At 38.6% G+C, this 19,028-nt stretch overlaps 1 protein-coding gene across 1 annotated transcript in view; it reads left to right on the top strand.

Annotated features, from left to right (window-relative positions):
- The window catches only part of KCNQ5 (potassium voltage-gated channel subfamily Q member 5), an 87,798-nt gene that overhangs the window by 32,423 nt on the left and 36,347 nt on the right, over positions 1-19,028 (top strand). Inside the window, exons 3-7 of the mRNA XM_066179683.1 lie at positions 4,578-4,753; positions 5,186-5,311; positions 12,149-12,259; positions 14,137-14,232; positions 17,475-17,569. Of these exons, the coding sequence (XP_066035780.1) occupies positions 4,578-4,753; positions 5,186-5,311; positions 12,149-12,259; positions 14,137-14,232; positions 17,475-17,569 (604 nt within the window). The remainder of the gene's footprint in view (positions 1-4,577; positions 4,754-5,185; positions 5,312-12,148; positions 12,260-14,136; positions 14,233-17,474; positions 17,570-19,028) is intronic.

Here is a 19,028-nt window from a genome sequence, read left to right as displayed (position 1 = left end):
ATTATTATTCTCTCAGTCAAGTTATTAGTCTCCCAGTTACCATTAGAAATGCTGATAGTTTAGGAATGCCAACTACACCTACATCAGTAACACAAGCAATCCAGAGTTTCTGACCAAACTTGAGCAGCCTAAGGCAGCCCAACACTGGCCTTCCTCTGTGAGATGGGGAACTTGGAATGGCACATCTTGCATGAGTTATTTAAGTTTCAGGTAGCTGCATTACTGGCCTTCAGTTACTTGTTTTACATGTTACTGTTTTAGTGACACTGGACAATACATAAGTGTAATCTGTTACACACATGAATTCTGGGGTCATCTTTTTTTTTTTTTATTTTTTTTTTTTATTTTATTTTATTTTTCTTAAAGGGGCCCTGTTGTTAACATGGTGCCTGTCAAAAAATCATTTGCCAGTTAATAAGCACAAAACTTTTGTGTAATCTCAAGGATTTCTTGAGTGGTACTAGATGAAATGTCTGAAGTGAAAGAATTAATTGTTAGAAATTTTATTTGAAATTAAGTGCTCAAAAGTGAACATTGCTAAAGCTGCTGAGAGGATTTAAAATCTCAGACTAGAGTTAATGAGGGAGAATGTTATCTGCAAGGATAAAAATCTGAGCTATATTTCTAAAGGGTGAATAAAATCATCATCTTGGCTGAAGAGAGGCTTAATATTTTGGAAGATCATACATAAGATATTAGCTTAGGAAAAAAATAAAGGGATAAACGTAGATCAAAAACCTCTGTCTCTTAGTAAGTCATTATAGAGAAGTTTGGAACTATACTGCCCATTACTCAGTCTCACATCTGAATCTTTTCTGGTGCTTTACAGAAAGATACAGAGTAAAAATTGAGAGCCCATTGAATTAATTGAAATGCTATTTTCCTACTTTTGTCACTAAAAGATAAAATACAAGAAAATAGTGATACAAGTCTGGGCAAGCCTTCCTAGAATACAGAAGTACCACAGAGTCTTTAGCTACACTTACATGGAATATGGTAGAAAAACATTTTTCTCTCTTGGTTTGAAAGAGGGCAAAAGCCACCTGAATCATATTGTATAAAAGTATGGCACAGAGAAAAAAATCATAATGTACTTAACTTTTCATTTTTACCAGGGTATGTTTAGATAAGAAAATTGAGCAGTTTTAACATACTCAGAAGTGACTTTCAACCATTGCAAACTTTTCTTAGGACTCTGATTTCATTCCAAGAAGGGTTTATTTTGATTTATCTTACACCTGTTCCTAAAAAGTTAAACTACACTGAAATAATGTGCCTGCCTATCTTCCCTACCTCCTGGGGAAACAGAGCCAGGAAGGGCTGCCTTGGACAATGGACACATTCTTTCTTTCCCTGTTTCCAGTTGAGGAGTTAGGGAAGGAGTTTTGGTGGGAGTTGCAGGTGTGAAGGGCAATGAAGATGAAAGGGCAAAGTGTAAAAAAAAACCACCATCAGCCTAGGTAGATTCTCTTCCCTTCAGCTGTTTTTCAAACAGGTTCCAGTGCATTTTCTGCTCCCCTATTTCCTCCACCTTTCTTCCCTTTAGGGAGAACCTCATCCCTGTCCTCCAGATAGAAGGGCATACACAAGTAGATAACTCCTTTGGACTGATGCTTTTGAAAATGGAAAAGAGAGCTATGATGCTGTTGGCTTCTTCATCTCTTGTGTTCAGAGGGGACCAGAGACCCTCTAGGGGGGCAGAGGGCTCCCAGCAGTGCAGGGCAGAGCCTGTGCTCTGCTGACAACACAGAATTAATTTGAATTTTTTGCAGTGGGGAGCCTTCATAAAACTCTATGTCATTTAAAAAACTGTCAGAGCTCTGGAATAAGTAGGAATAAGGGCAGGAGCAAGTCATTGAATTTTTTAAAACATTGTCCTATTAGAGAGGTGGAGCATGACCAAAACCCCGGTAAGCATTTTAATTATTTCTGGACCAAATGTGTAATTTCCCATATTTGGGTGACCTTATTCTTTTTTTAAGTTCTAAGAAAGATTTTCAGAGGCATACACTGCTCTTCTAATGATCTCTAACTTGCTGCTAGCCAGTCTCCACTAAATAAAAATGGCTGTTCCATTGCTACTCTGCTCGGAGCCACTGGGACAAGTCAAGATCACTCTGTCACCGTGTTAGTCCCTGGGGACACCTCTTCTTCAGCACAGTCTGTACTGCTCAAGACATTCCAGCACCTTCTATGTTATCCTTGGATCCAAATAAACACAACTAAATATAGAAAGAAGTTTGCTTTAGGTGGGTACATGTGTGCTAAGTGTCTATGCTGGCAGTATAGTCAATCAAGATCTAGGGTTTAGTTCAGCAGAGTACAGAGAGGTAGCTGTCCCCTGTTACATGATATTCCCTGCTCCCCAGTCACTTCTCTTGAAGACTACAGCTTTTCCAGGTCCAAGAGCATACTTGTGAGATCTAGGGGATATCTCAGATACCTTAAGGCATCTCAAATGGCACTGGACAAATAAATTCAGGCAGCGGAATTAAGCCTTTCTTGTGCCAAGCCCAAAGTGTGAAGCAGCTGAGCAGCCAGCAGAAGCCTTCCTGAGGATTAGCTGCACCTCTCTCAGCTGACGTGATTACCTTGTGCTGCTCAGGGAATTTAGACACCTGCTTCATATGTAGACACCTAAATTTAAATATCTTCATGTGGAGCTCAGTCCAATTCCATCTATTTTTCTGATCTCTGTTAGAATTTATGATGTCCTTAACTTTTCCTAGTCAGTTTTCCTGTTTCTGAATTCTCACCCAGACCTCCTGCATCTGGTTGTTGTGAGCTTGAGATTTGTACTACACAAAGACACCTTGTCCACTTCTGGCTCTTCGTCTCTGAACTTGGTGGATTTAGAAGCAAATCCAGCATTTTTGGTCGCCAATTATGTAGTAGCCACCTATGATCCACATATGTAGTAGTCAAAGACATTTTAAAATGCCAGAGCATAAGACTGGCGAAGGTCAGCCTCGGCCAACACGGGATGTCAAACAGTGTCACCAGCCAACAGTGAACAGACAGGGAGGATTGCACAAGCCGGGCAAATGCACAGTGATAATTCTCTACCAGAGTTTCTCAGCCCCAAACATCCTGCTACTTGGAGACATCCTGAGCCAGAAGTGGGCTTTTGGTATTAATTAGCCCAGGATTAAATCTTCGCCCATCCAGCTGGCTTTAAACCTTTGTAGATTTCTAGCCCCTTGTGACAGAAGTTTCCACAATTTAGCAGGACAATCCTTAAACCACAGAAACAGGTTATCTGTACCATTGGAATTGTAATAAGAGGACAAAGGCATCTATAGGTGAGTTCAGAGAAACACAGCATGTTTGTAGGCAAGGAAGTGTATTTGGACCTCATCTCCCTTTGGTGGCAGAGCAGAATGGACAAAGGCCATTTCTTGCTGTGCTGCAGCAGACTAAGGAAACAGTCTCCTGCATGTAGGCACAGTCAATATCTCTCACTGCTTGCCTGTGGAGGTGGGGGGCTTCACTTTCTGGGTCATTCTTGTAAGAGCTATGCTAGGGACAAGATGTGTGTTCTACCCAACACAAAAGAAGTAAAACTCATATCAACAAGAACCTGCTTTCAATTATTCACCAACAAACATGGATTTAGATAATCCTTGCATAGAAACATACAAACACCACAAAACCCTAAGATTAAAACCAGGTATTTTTACAAGGTCTCTTTAAGCTTTTAAAGTTTGTCAGGGAATTAATCACAAGGTGAGGAAGAACAGAGCTTGTGCTGTGCTTTTCTACTCCGTGCATAACAGCATGTCAACCACAATCATTGTGGAAGAACATTATGCTTTCTCACAGCATCCTTGTGCCATCACTCTGCTGCTTCTCCTCTTCTCCCCCTAAATGTTGTTCTGGCTCTGAGGACAGCTGGTTACTGATTACTTCATGCACACCAAAGTCACTCTCACTGTTGGAATTTGTGACCTGAAGAAATAAATCCTAACACTTGCTGAGCTCCAACTAACTTTCCAGGCTTCCAGCTAAAGGAATGCTTCTGAGTACCCAGTGCTGTACTTCCTCCCTTCCAGGAAATGGTACATCAGGGGAGTTGTGTCCAGTTACTACATTCCTCAAACACACAGTGTCTGTTCTGATAGGAAATTAGTATTGTGCTTGTCAGTCCGATTCTACCACACTTTCACCTCTGGGCCTGCTCTATTCTTTTCTTACCTTAGGGTTTTTGGGTATTTTTTGGAGTTTTTTTTGCACAGAAAAGTTGTTATGAAAAGATAGATATAGAGTAAAAGTTCTAATCCATCTACTGATTTGTACAGTTTGCTACATCAGGTTTCAAAGCTCCTACATGACGTTTCTTCACTTTTATCCATATGCTTTGAAAATTGCTACCCTCACTTTTCACCCTGGAGACACACAAGGTAGTTTTTGACACCACCTCTGACCTCACATCCCTGTCTCAAGCAGGAATCTCTGTGCTTTGGATTCTCACCCACTATAAGAGTCTCTCTTTTGTCCTTCTCATTCAGCTCATGTAGATGTATATGCTATTTATTGATACTTGGACATTAATGCTTTCTGTAATGTATTTCTTTCAGACATCATTGTTCTCATCGCTTCAATAGCAGTTGTTTCTGCAAAAACTCAAGGTAACATTTTTGCAACATCAGCACTGAGAAGTCTTCGTTTCCTACAGATCCTTCGTATGGTGCGCATGGACCGAAGAGGAGGCACTTGGAAATTATTAGGTTCTGTAGTTTATGCACATAGCAAGGTATGTAATCCTAGATACTAATTTTGTCTGGTTGATATCTTCACTTGATGTGATTCAACAGGAGACAATGGAAATAAGCATTTATCAGTTTTGAGCAGAATAACTCAAATTTTCTTAAGTAACATCAATTGTAATATGAACTAACACAGATACACCAAGCCATGTTTAATGCTAACAGTTTTAGAGCTCTTGAAAATGTTTTCCTTGTTGTGCATCTGTAATTTGTTATATGTTGGGGACATTGCTGAAGCATCAAACCGTAAGAGTAGATCTGTCCACTTTCAGAGAAAATTTGCATCCATTGGAAACCACTGGACTTGTAACTGCACAAATGCCAAAAAGCATATATCTAGATATTTTCATTATGTCTTCTTGAAATGTCATTCTATTCAGTCCATAAAATGGGAATTGATCTCTATTCTCTTTTTCTAGGAATTAATCACAGCCTGGTACATAGGATTTTTAGTACTCATCTTTTCATCTTTCCTGGTTTATTTGGTGGAAAAAGATGCAAATACCGAATTCTCCACATATGCAGATGCTCTCTGGTGGGGCACAGTAAGTACAGAAAAATAGCATGGACTCTGTAACCAGTATGCTAAAGTGCTTTGAATTTCACCTACTGAGGATTTTAACTTAGTGTGCTGTTCAGTGAATTGTTTTCACTGACAAAAAACTGCTTTGAGACGCTTTCTCTTTCAGCTTATTCATTTGCACATCAGCATCATCCTGCAGAACAGCTGTTAATGCGTTTCTGCTGCACACCAAACCACTAAACCTTCAAGAGAAGAAAGCATTGTACTATTTAACCCATAGCCTTTCAGTAATAGAGTTTGTAATATGGCCCCACAAAGAGCTGTTTTGATACAAACCAGAGGACTGTAAGTGGCAGTGCAGGAAAAGAAAAAAGTGTCAGGAAAAAAGTAAGAAAAAAATCTTTCATCAGCTTTGGCATGGGTATCAGCAGTGCCTTTTAGAAGATGTTGTTTCTCCTTCCTCAGTACCTTACGGACAAAGACCAAGAATAAATATGTCAATTCTGGTTCAGCAGTGTTATTTTTTTACAGGTATAAAACCCCTGATTTACTTGAGATCATGGTTAACTATCAAATCCTTTGGTTTTACTTTGTTGAAATCTGTGGGATCTAAGTACATGCCTGACTACTTTTCTGAAGGAGGATTATATGAATATGGTTACAGAAACTAGGCTTTCAATGATCAACAAAAGGCTAGGTTTGAAGTTTTGATTTTTTTTTTTATGGCATAATGTGTAGGGGTTTTTGCTTAAAAATGTCCTATAGTGATCCAGATTTCTCCACTGTGTGAGAGTTACTTAGGCAGCTTAAGAAATCTGCCCCGACAAAGCCTGAGGCAGTTATTGTCAGGCAGTGTAAATCTGCTTTTCTTTTCTTTTCCTTCTGATGTGGTAGAACACACAGAGTGTGCTCTGGCAGTGTCTGGGTAGTGAAATGATACCTGGGAGATCATTAATGCTGACAATAACATAGAGCACTCATTTGTTTCCTTGGAATAAGTGTGAGACCTGAGCTAGCCTCTGCCACCTTTCCTTATCAGAGGGATGCAAAAAATGAAGCTTTCTCACCTCAGACCTTATGGTGACAGGATTTCATCTAGATTAAGTAGTGTCTGCAGACTCAGAGCATGCACACGGGGACTGTGCAAAAGCCCTTTCCAGAATGTCTTAAATTATTGAAAATATTTGTAAGAAGTTTTGTCTGCATTTTGACTTAAAGTCAAGGTCACCTACTATTATTAGGGGTAGTTATTGTGTTTGAAATATGTTCATCTAAGGGCTAGTCTTTTGTTGTATGTCTTCCCCAGAGACTGTATTTCTCTGTTATCACTGCACAAAATTGGGAGTTTGGAAAACCAGACCTAGTAAGTATTATGTGTACATTTACAAATATCCAGAAATATATTTTGCTGAAACTTGTTGCTTTAGAGCATCCAGGCAGATCACTGATAAAATATACATTTTATCCTGTTGTACAAACACACATAAAATTCATATTGGCTAATAATCGGTACCTGTTTCTTCAAAAGCTGAATTCTGGGTTTGCCTTAAAGCTTTCTAACCTTCCTGTATTGCCACAGTTGTTGAGCTTCTGGCATTGGATGCTGATGTCCTCACTGATGAGTATCCCAGCTCTGGCAGTCTAAAAACACCATTGCCCCTGCAGGGTGGCAGTGGGGCTGTGGTCCTGCAAGAGACCCTCCTGTAGTTGGGAACGCATCTTTTCAGACATCTGATTTCCCAGGAAACAGCCTCTACCTCTCTGCAGAGCCCTGTGTGCCTTAGCACTGCACAGGCAGGGAGTCTGGGCTGAGCAGAGGATTGTACCCACCTGCCAGCTGGAATCGGGAAACATGCACAAAGAATGAGAAAGTCCCAGCAAACTCAGAGCTCCACTCTGGCATCTGGCTGAGACTTGTGTTAGATCCAGATCGTTCTCCCTGAGCAGCTCTAGCAGCAGGAACAAGACCTTTATTTTAGAATTTGCTTCTCCACTACCTGCTGACTGCTATTTTTTAAGGAAAAACCCTGCTAGGAAATAATCATTGTATAAAGTGGTGCTTAAAATATTTTGTACACTATGAAGTGAAAGTGCATGATTCAGAGGTTATATAAGTAGTGCAACTGAGAAAATCAGGAATCTTGTCTTGATTTTTAGCAGGAAAAGCAACAACCTTTTTTTAAAAACCTGAAAACAATATATATTGTATGTTTCTATATATTTTCTCCTTTCCCCATTATATGACATCAATATATTTAAGTTTTTAATGCACTTAAGCAAGTGCACAAAGTTACTAGAAATCCATGTTCCCCCTTACCTGCTATCTTTGCCATTTTAATAACAGTGGGGGGTTTTTTACAATATGTAAAACAGTATGTGGGAAATGCATAATGTGCTTCTTAGTCATGGTTGTTTTTACTGCCAGAGTAACCCACATGCAGATTTTTGAAAAGGACAGACTGTATGGCATTTTAGGGGAAATCAATGCTTAGTCTCATTGGTTTGTTTATTTGCAAAAGTTCTTCTGACTTAAATCACGGATTATCTAGCAAACTCTGGACTGAATTTTGTCATAGCAGAGGTAGAGGAAAGAAAAGGCTGCATCAAAGTCAGGCACAAATATTCACCCTAAATTTCAATCTTTTAGAGACACTTATGCTTCTTACAGGATCAGCATTAGCATGCTGCAATTAACCTATTCATTAATTCAGATTACTTGAGGACCATACACTGCTATGGTTATTTCACTGAATCCATTTCTGAAGCCCATATTTATATACAGAAATGAAAGGCAGGATACGGCATCCAAATTTACATATGAATACTCCACTGTATTTGCAAGTTCATGTTGTACTGTGCAACCTGCTATTGAATCATCATGTTAATATCATTACTGTGAATATTCTTGTGGTTGGGGTCCCCACAGTGTTGCCTAAAACAGCAGCACACAATGGTGAGTGTTATATGAAGAGTGCAAGTTCAACTTTTGCTTTGGTAGAGAAGACAAATTCATTTAACAGAAGAATATAATAAAACTATATGGGAACAAAAGGTCAATTAAAAAACCTAAGTGTCTCAAAACCAAACCATGCATGGTCTTCTGAGATATACTGCTGTTAACTAGAACTGTGGATACTTCTAATGACATTTAGTTTGTACATTAATTAGCTTTAGCTGAAAATGTAATGCGGCTGAAGTTTCTGTCCCTCTTACACATTTGACAGAATTTCTCTTAATAAGTCTTTATTTTCCAGTAGGACCCAATAGTTACAGTTGGATACAGAGTGGCTCTGGCACTCCACCATGACCTTTTAGGGAACAAAACATATTATAATGAATTACATTGACACAATGACTAGCTTAAATGAGTTAACATTGATGAAATTTTTCCCATTTAATGTAATGATAGCTTGAGCAAACTATATTTTTTTCAGGTAAGTGATGTCAGGTAACGATTCAAAAGGTAAGTACTGCTAGGAGAACATAAAATGACATCAGAAAGAAATATTAGGGTAGAAAATGGTCTCCTGAGTCTTATCTCAACTAATTGAAGTCATCTAAGTTATATCATCACATTCATTATATTACCTCATTTACAGTAGCATATTTATTAGCTCCAGCAATGAGATAACAGATGTTCTATCGTCATTGTGAGTTTTGAGCCTGGCCCAATGACACTGCTTACTTTGGCTTGTCTGTCCAGACCCCTCATTTAGGGAAGTAGCCAAAATGGAGTGGTTTGCATCTGGTGTAAAAGACAGGAATCAGCTAGCTCATTTAGCCATGCAGGAGTGTGATTCAGCTGCATAAACATAGGCATACAGTACCATCAAAGATCTGTTGGACAGTCTGCTGCCTCTCCTGTGGGTGGTCCCTGTTCTGACATCCTAGTACATCTCTGGTGGTACTAGACTTTTTGTTTTTTCCAGACATGCCCAAGTCCTACATTTTAGGATAAGGATGAGTTACCTTTGAACTTTGGTCTCTTCTCTCTTACTCACACAATGCTACCTGTAACTTCTGCCTGCTTCTCGCATGATTGTCAGTGATGTCTGGAAATTTCTCATGTTGTCGTGTTTTCACCTCCAGTCATTTTCCACACCCTGCTCAGTTAATTTAATCTCAGCATTATGCCACTCAGGGCCTGGCCAATGGTTTAGTCATTCACTAGCAGCACTTACAAAGATGCAGGGGATTATTCCCAAACTTGACCCTGAAGTTGTACAGAAAAACATTTTCTTAGTTTTGTGGTGAAAGTAGCATAAATGAACACTTTGCTCAGTGTTGAGTAAGACAGTTCAGCATGGTGCTGACACCTATACACCCCTGTAAAGACCATCCTGAGATAAAATAGCTCAAAGTGAGCAAGAAGCCACTGATATTCTTAATCACAGACTGATACCATTAAATCCTTAGTACCTAGAAGAGTTGAAGGAAAGGCTTTTATAGGGTCTTGTTATTTTCTTCGGAGAAATTCCAGGGATACACTCTGTGTGACTGCTCTGTGTTTTAGATTGCTCTCAGATGTCAGGTCCCAAAGGTTCAAGTTTATCTCTGACTTCTTTGGAATACAGTTAGGTGGCAATATCATTAATATGCAGATGACGCTTGGTTCTGTTTCCCTCTCATCAGTCCAGACAGGAGATATCTCTGTACTTTCCAGCGACTGGCAGAGATAGGGAGCTGAATGGAAGCCAAGAAAGTGGGCTCATTCCAGAGCTCCAAACTGCTTTGCAATAACTGGCCTGGAAACAAATTTTGAGGAACTTTTATTCAGGGATTCATTTATTCAAGTGTTTCATTCCTCTTGGGTTCTTAATAGCCTCAAAGTGTTCTGCAGTTGCCCTCTGATGTGAAGAGCTGTGATTATCTTCCTCAGCAAACAAATCAAGCCCCTCTGCCAGGCCAAGACCATGGCTGCACCAGCTCATCCCTGCCAGAAAAGGGAGAGTTGCATTCTCATGTTCCTTCCTCCTTCTTACTCCATCTCAGTCTCTCGCTGCCTTGAGCAGGCTCTGGAGCTTGTTAGGCATGTCTGTGAGCTGACACAACGGACCAAAGCAGCAGAAACAAACCACGCAGAAATGTGGATCATTTTCTGTCCCTTCCTGGGTGGCATTGGCTTGCCAAAAAGTCCAGGAAAGGCTCAGAAGAGGAGATGGGGCAGGGAAGTGAAGAGGAGCAAGGAAGAGTGAGATCTGATAGGCATGCAAGGTGGTGTGTCTGTGACCAGGCTAGTGTTACAAAACTTGAGACTTGATAACCACTTGAAATTTCAGCTGCAGCCTGAATTCATCTCTCTCTCTTAGTCTCTGTGGCTTTCTGAGGGTAAATTACACTCGCAGCTTGTTCCCAACAATGAGAGCAATTAAAAGCACTGTTTACTATCTACAGAGTCCTAAACAGTTGAAATCTAATTACTTCCAAAAGACTTTCCTTCTTTTGTCCCGTGATGACCCTGACATTAAATAGAATTGTTTTGGCCGTCTTGCCTAGGAATGAACTTTGAGGAAGCTGGAAGCAAAATAATGTCTCTAGAAGGCAATTTCCTGAAGAATCTGTTGCTGCCAGAATATTTGCTAAGCCTGAACTTGCCCACATTTGGTACACGATGTAAAATAATTCTCCATGCACATGTTCTCCCTAATAACAGGCCCCAGAGTCCTTGGCATGCAGCCTACTGTTGTCTATCTTTGTCCTTTAACATCGTGTGCCGTTGCCTGAGCACGCGCCCCGCAGCCTCCCAGCCGGCCCTCGGGAATCCTCCACTCTGCCCACACCTCCTCCAGCTGCCCGCACCCAGCAGCTGCCCAGGTCTGTGCTCTGTGAAAGCGCACAGACACAACCCTGCTGCCAGTCCGGTTCCCAGGTATGGGATTGCTGTACTTCCTGGACCACAAGTAGCCTGGAGGGCAATTCCTTGGGTCAGGGAAAGACCTCAGACTCATCTTTTGCCTTCAAGATGAGCTCAGTGAGCTCCAATCACGCTCCATTGTCTCAGTGGCCGTGTTGCCCATGGCTAGTGGTCAGTGAGCCCTCCCACCTGCACTAAAACCTGCCTCCCCTTTCTCTCTGACCTGTCCACAGGTAGGTCTGAGCTAACGTGGTCCGACAGCCCGAGGCACCTCTGCATCTGCTGCTGCATAGTAACCTTTGGACCTTCATGTCAGGAGTGACATAGGTGTATGTCTGAGCCTGTCAGGAAGAAGGGCAAAGGACCAGAAATTTTACTTAAAATTCCTCCCAGGTTTTGACCAGTGTTTTTTGTGTTTCAGGCAATAATTCACTTCAAATTGTACTGATGGGTTTGCAGAAAATGCAGCTGCTTCTTGCAATTCCTTTGACTTTATATCACCTGCAAGCATCATTTCTTCCCTCTTACATTTTTCCAGTATTATTTCCATGTAATTTATATTTGTTTAGTTAGACAAATACATACAGTTATATTTTCCTGCAGGAAATAGGTGGAACACCTTCATATCTATGGCAAAGAACACTTTTTTCCTGTCCAACTTATGTATAACTTATATATAAGTTATATATAACTTATATAATTTCCTGCCGTTTGCCTCAAATTTGAGATCATGATAATTTTTCATTATTTTTAAACTTATTGTTTATTTAGGTGTTTTTCTCACAATTGTTACTTATTTCAGTTTTATTTAGTCATAAACAGTATTACATTTTCGCAGAAAAGTGTCAATGTTAGTATATCTTTGTTCATTTTTCTAGAAACAGCTATATGTTTCAGATGTCTTGGATTAATTAGTGGAAATCATGCTTCATGCAATGTAAATAAACAGTAGCTAATCTGTCAGTGACTTCTGGTAAACCACATAGTTCATTCATTTCTTTTTAGATCACATTGACAACCATTGGCTACGGAGACAAAACTCCTCTAACTTGGCTCGGAAGGTTGCTTTCTGCGGGATTTGCTCTCCTTGGCATTTCTTTCTTTGCACTACCTGCTGTAAGTATGCCTATAAAATTCATAAAAAATAATAGAAACTCCTGTGAGTCCTGCCACTGTTATGATTCAAAAAGCTGAAAGCTGCCTGCATGAAGAACAACTGTTTAAGGCTTTTTGCTCTTCAACAACACCAGTAAGGTGCTATTCAAAATCCAAAGAAAAAGTCTGGCGTCCTTGCTTTAGTTTTGGGAAGTTTCTCTGGCATGGACAAAACCGGGAAATGACCCTAAATTAGGTTACATACTACAGTATAAAGTTGAAAATCCTTGCTTTTGTTACGAATTGTGACTTCTATATTGCTGCTTTTCTTTCGAATCTTTCAAAACAAAACAAAAATAAAAGCACACTATATGTTTTTTCTAACTTATAGTGAAAAAAAATAGGTATTCCTAATAGCTTGTTTTCTATGGCCATGTTCATGCTACCAACAGAGTAGTAGAAGGCCTTAAATCAAATAATAGTTAACACTGTTGAATGCAAAAGACTCAACTATCATTTTCTGTTAATAATTGTAAATAAACATTACAGTTTATTAATGTTGTTTCTATCAATTTTCAAGAGACTAATGGAAATGGGAATTATCTAATGACTAAAATATAATGTCGCTTCAGAAATAAATTCACATTTTTGTGAGTGAATTTTTTTTTTAATTAGTTTTGAATAAGCAGGAAATGGAAATGGCATTTGTATTTTTTGTGTTGTCGTCAGTGCTATGTCTTTTGATGTTTTAGTACTTATATACTTTATCTATAGATCACTATAAAACATGGATGTTATAATACTCCATTTGTTTTCAACCATATGGATAAATCAAGATTAAAAGTCAGTACTTGTCAACAGCATTTAATCATTTGGTGCACTGCATTTATTTCTTGCTCTAGTTACAAAGAATATTTCAGTATCTTTGACATACTAAAATGCATCATAATTATAACCCATTACCTGTTTGTGAATCTTTGACATTTATTGACATCTACTGTAATTAATTCCTTTTGTCACCTAGTCACCACTAACAAGAAAGCTAGTCTTAGCAGCGCCACAATGAAAGGATGAATACACTTACATATTAGAGATGCCACAACTCTTGCTTCTCTGTACAGATTCTAGTTCTCCTCATAAATACTTCTGTGCTGAATCTGTCTGTAAAACAAGAGGTATGTAGGAAACTTTTCCACTTCCTATATTTCAGTATTTTATCCTGAGTAAGAATCAAGTGGAAGTATTCTTCCTTGTAATGAAGACATGTCCAGCAGAAGTATTACATTCCTTGTGAGTTAAGAGGGAAAACATCCTCAGTCCTTGGATCTATTCAGTTAGAATCAAATTTATCTTACTCAAAGGTAAAAGGCTAAAAGAGGACAAGTTTCATAATCAGCTTTTTCATAATCTCTAGAATGAACAGTGGATGTTATTTAATGGGAAAGATAGAGAAGAAATGCATTTTCTAACTTTACTAAAATCAAAAGTTATAATAGATACTACAGATGCAGACTTTGATGTCCATATATATCTGGCATACCTGTCAGCTGGTCATTTCCTTATTCCTGACTCAAGCTCCTCTGAATACCCCTGCTTGATTTTATAAATATATATCTATATCTATCTCTATGGCCTTGGTAGTTGCAGAAACGTAACGTAGTACAAACCCAAGCAATGGGTGGGATGGGTGGTCATTGGTAGCACTGCAGATATTATGTAAGGAATCACCTGCTTCACTAGGAAAAAGGGAACTGCTTCTGTGCCGTCTACTGTCATATACTGGTCATAAATGTGCCATCTGAAGCAACCATATGATGTAACATCTTCAAAGAATCTTTGTAATTGATGATGTATATTTGTTCAAAGACTCCCTACACATTGATAAAATGATATTGCAGGGCATCCTTGGCTCAGGATTTGCATTGAAAGTGCAGGAACAGCATCGTCAGAAACACTTTGAGAAAAGAAGGAATCCAGCTGCAAGTCTAATTCAGGTAAATATGAAATCACCAAAAAGATAATCACAGGTGACTTAAAGTACATATTGGAACATGATTTTTTATTTCCATTTGGAAAGTTTTGTGGAAATAATATTTAACAGATTGGTTAGTTTCATGAAATAACTGTGTTCAGTGACTGCTATGTGTTGCCATAATTCTGTTCAGAATCACAGATTCATTTAAGCTGGAAAAGACCTTTAAGATCACCAAGACAAACTGTATATAGAATTTCTGTGTGTAGTTTTTGTTCTTCTATCCATATTAAGAAACAGAGGCAAGGATGCCAAATGCATGCCTGCAGTCAGAAAGCTATTTGGAAAAAGAGAATTGATCCCTAGACAACCCAACTGACAGCACAGCACTCTTGCCTATATTAAGCTACTTTTCATCTACTACAGGGTTTAGAGTATTTCAGTGAGTGATATACTTGGTGAAGATTAAAAGTGTCCTGCCCAGAGAATTGCTTTCACTATTAGTCAATTCAAAAGCTGGAAATGTAGACACTAACAATTTCAAAACGTCTGAAATTGTCTGAAGTTGTTCTGACGTGATGGTGCATATCAACAAAAAGTGGCATGGTGTGTTTTAGGCAGTTGTTTTGGCTTTTCCCTTAACTTTCAGTCCTAGTTAAAGCTGAGAAAATACTCTAAAGAATCATTGTGCACCAAGCTTTGCTCTACTCAATGCACTGAAAAAAGAAGGGGGGAAATAATCTCCGAGAGTCCTAGTTTATTTTTCTGGGATGCCAAGTATTCTATGTGTGCCGTGTATGCTGGGTTTTATTTTTGAAATAAAAAATCCAAATAAAGTAGCTGAGCATGAATATGCTAGAGTGCCATGCTAAGTACAGAGAGATGTCAGACTGTCTTTGAAGCATTCTTAAAGTTAATAAATATTTTCCATTTTTACTGTTCAATCATTATTAAATACTAAATATTTCAAATTTAATATTTGTTTGAATAATTAACAAAAATAATTCCACTCCTTTTGTGTCTAGTTTAGAATGACTGCTAGGTTTATTTTCTAACACGTATATTCTAATCTACTTTTTCCAAGTTTGGTTGCCAGAGGAAACACATAATAGATTTACCTTTTGAATATAGCTCTTATTATTACTTTATGACAGTTCAACCAAAATACTAGTAAGACAGCGTGCAAAATAGATTAAGAGTAGCTAGCTGCCTGATTTTGGAGAGTGACTCTCAGTGGGCAAAATCATTGTGAAAGGAAGACACTTGTTGTAGGATCCCATGATGAAGGTTATTCAGCATTTACATGTTCATTTACAGGTTCAACATTTTCAGTGATCCAGAAATAAATATAAAATTGCTGGTGGAGATATTTTCTGAAGGCACAAGGCCTGGCAGAATAGGAAATATGAGAACAGGCACACAGGAACAAAACCAAGGACAATCTGGGTGACTTTCAGGGTGAAAGGATTACTGCCAAATGCTTTAATATGACAAACACAAAACTTGATCTAGAAACTGAATCCAGATTATTACAAGATGACTCTATCCCAGTATTAGTGAATTGGGAAAGGATTTGATGAAGCATGAGAAATACAGAGGAGGAAGACTGGGAAAGAACGGTCAAGAGCTTCATACAAGTTCCCAGTATGTCACTACACCTGGTTTTATTGAAGTCCTTAGATACAGAACCACAAACATAACAAGGGGAAGATTGATACTACCACTGTGTATGATGATGCTCATACCAATATGCTACATATTAGTTGATAAACTCAGCATCTACAGTTTGTAAGTGAGACTTTGGATACTGGAGAAAAAAAAGGAAAAAATGGGTCAAGGACTAGAGAAAATTTCATGTTCATAAATGCAGGATGTGTCTGAACTGCACATCATTGGGTACTATAACAGTGCCCAGGTTTTTAAAATTTGTCTCTAGCTTATCAGGGTAATGTCTATTTTCTAACCAGTAACACTGCAGAATTAGTCTGTGCTAACTCATCTGTTGCCACAGATAGACTTTTGCTAGAGCCTTTACATGACCTAAAGATAGCTGTAGAAATGTGAAATGTTTCGTATGGGTATACTTCTGTCAATTTCTTTAGCTTATAAGAAATATTTACTGTGAGAAGTATTTGAACACAGAAGCTCAGAGAGGAAGTCTTGAAACCTACTGGACCATTTAATGTAGCAGACAGAAACATAATAAGTAACTCTGGCTATAAGCCAAAACCAAAGAGTTTCAAATTAAAAATAATGCAAAAATTTTTGACAACGAGAATGATCAACCAATGAAGCAATTTTCAAAGTGAGTAACAGGTTGTCCATCTGTTAATGAAGACTGAATGTGTTTCTGGGAGATATACAGTAGGAAAACACAGAGTATTAGATTCCATACAAGAATATATAGATGACATTTAATGGTTGACAATATACAGGAAGCACAGATGCTCAGCTCGTACAATTAATATAGTTATGCTGACATCAGGGAGCATGTCCCAGCTTGTAGAACCAAGGCTCATCTTACTATCTGCATGCACTATAAATCTAGACAATGGATACATTTTCAATGCTATGCTTTGGTCACTCACCTTTGAAATTATTCATTTTGTGTTTTTAAACATTTAACAATGTTTCAAACCACAGAGAATGCTTCTCTTTTCTTCTAAGTGCTTTTTGTCTGGTTTTCATTATGATTTGCTGAATGTATTATGACATTTTCTTTACATCAGACTGCAAGTTTGTGTGGGTGTCCCCTATGGACTTGTCACAAATAAATCACTGCAATGCTTTTCTGAGCACCTTTATGTGCTGACTACCTTCTGATGCTTTCACAGAGCCAGTAACTCTTATCTTACTGCATAAGGGGTGTACTGGGATTCACTGAAGTTTTGGTAGGTTTGTACTGGTGTTTCCTGAATCAGCCTAACCAAGCACATCCTGGTCTGAGCAAAATCCCCTCACTCCATAGTCAGTGCGGTGGCATTGTCACTTCATTTTCTTGGTTCCTTTGTGCTTTTCTATTGTTTCCCCATACCAGGCTTCCTGGCGGTTTTATTCTACCGATGCCAGCCGAACAAACGTGGCAGCCACCTGGCGATATTATGAAAGTATTCTTCCTCCCCTCAGGCATGTATCAGTGCTATGAATGATAAGAGAAAGATACCACTTGTATTGGTTACTAATCTGCTTTTCAATTTTTTGTTTCATCCCCTACTCCCTCTTGCCTTGTTTTTTTCTTTTTTTTACCACATATCCTGCACGTAGTGTGTATGGCGTAGCTATGCTGCTGATGAGAAATCGGTTTCCATTGCTACCTGGAAGCCTCATTTGAAGGCCTTGCATACCTGCAGCCCTACAAAGTAGGTACAAATACAGCAGCTGGTGCTGTTTCTGATATCTGTTCAAGCTTATAGAAAACCAGTATTTGTCTGTTTCGTCTTGGTTTGTTGTCTCAAGTCCTCTCAAATCTTCTCATTAAAAATTTCAACTAACAAATTAGATCAATATCATGTTGGAACAAATACAAATTTCTATTTATCTTAGAAATGCACAGGCATTAGAAACACTTTCCCAACAACCCACTCATGCATCATAGTTAATGATTCACCTCATTCCAAATTATCCTTAAGGAGAAAAACACTAAGTTTAATGCAGAGCTTGTTCCTTGGTTCAACGGTCTGTTTATGCCTGTGCCTCTGTATAAGGCTGTAGCTGCTGATCCACCTTTCCAAAGAAAGAGTGACTTGTGGTATTTTGCAGGTGAATGCACTGGGGAATTTGCTCCTTTTTGTCATAACTTCTGATATATTCAGTATTTCCCTAGGACAAACAATACATGCAGTCATATATACAGATAGTGGAAGATGACTCAAAAGACCTGTTGCCACAGTTTGGGAGAAAATATTTGATATCCTAGTTTGGGTGAGAATTCACAGAGCACTGGCAGCCCAAGCCTTAGCAATAATTTAGTAAAAGGTTTAGCGGAAGGCAGCAAGTACGGGGCACAAATCAGGAAGTAAAAGACACTTGATAAAGATCAAAAAGGAGAGCGTTAAGAGCCTTATGGGAAAGCTCTGATAAGCATCTTAACTGTTGTTAATTGCAGACAGTGCAAGAGAATTAGTGGTTTCTCTCAAAGCTGGGTGATGAACATCCACATGACAGTAAAAAGGTAATTGTGTGCCAAAAAGCTCAGCCAAAAAGAAGTTTGGCTGGGTATCCAAAGCTGATCTTTGAATTTCAAAGAGTTGACAAGAACAGAGCCGTAAGTAATCCATTACCATAACTGTAACTCCAAACTGCTCCACACTAAAAGGAGCTTTTATATTAAAAGTTATGTGAAATATTGATATTTTACATATACAAACAGGTTGAAAGCAACATTAGTATAAATGGATGGATAGAAAGTTACATAAATAATGAAGCTGTATCCCACATAAAATATTCTAAAATATGACTGTCCCTCAAAAGTGCATCTACTTCTTATTTTAAATAAGCATATTGCTGTACTATCCTAAAATTGAACCTTTTTACTTACCAGAAATAACTTATCTAATAAGAAACTACAGCTTTCTGTTATATATGTGTCAGCAATGCATTTTGCCTAAGTGCTTTGCCAACTCAGTCTGCAGTGGTATGTACTAAGCATGTTATGCATGTATTAAAAACCTGAAAAGTTTCTTTTCCAGAAGCATTGTAATTATGAGTCTTGCTTGAATGTTTTTGTGGTTGCAATGTAATGTGTGTGTTGTATACTAATTAACATTCCCATTTATGTTTATCACACATATATCATCTGTAACTAAGTAATGTGATTAC

This window comes from Chamaea fasciata, unplaced genomic scaffold, assembly GCF_029207755.1.
Source record: "Chamaea fasciata isolate MVZ Bird 193981 ecotype frontalis unplaced genomic scaffold, bChaFas1.0.hap1 SCAF_3, whole genome shotgun sequence".
Taxonomy (NCBI): domain Eukaryota; kingdom Metazoa; phylum Chordata; class Aves; order Passeriformes; family Sylviidae; genus Chamaea; species Chamaea fasciata.
This window is presented reverse-complemented; position numbering and strand designations above follow the sequence as displayed.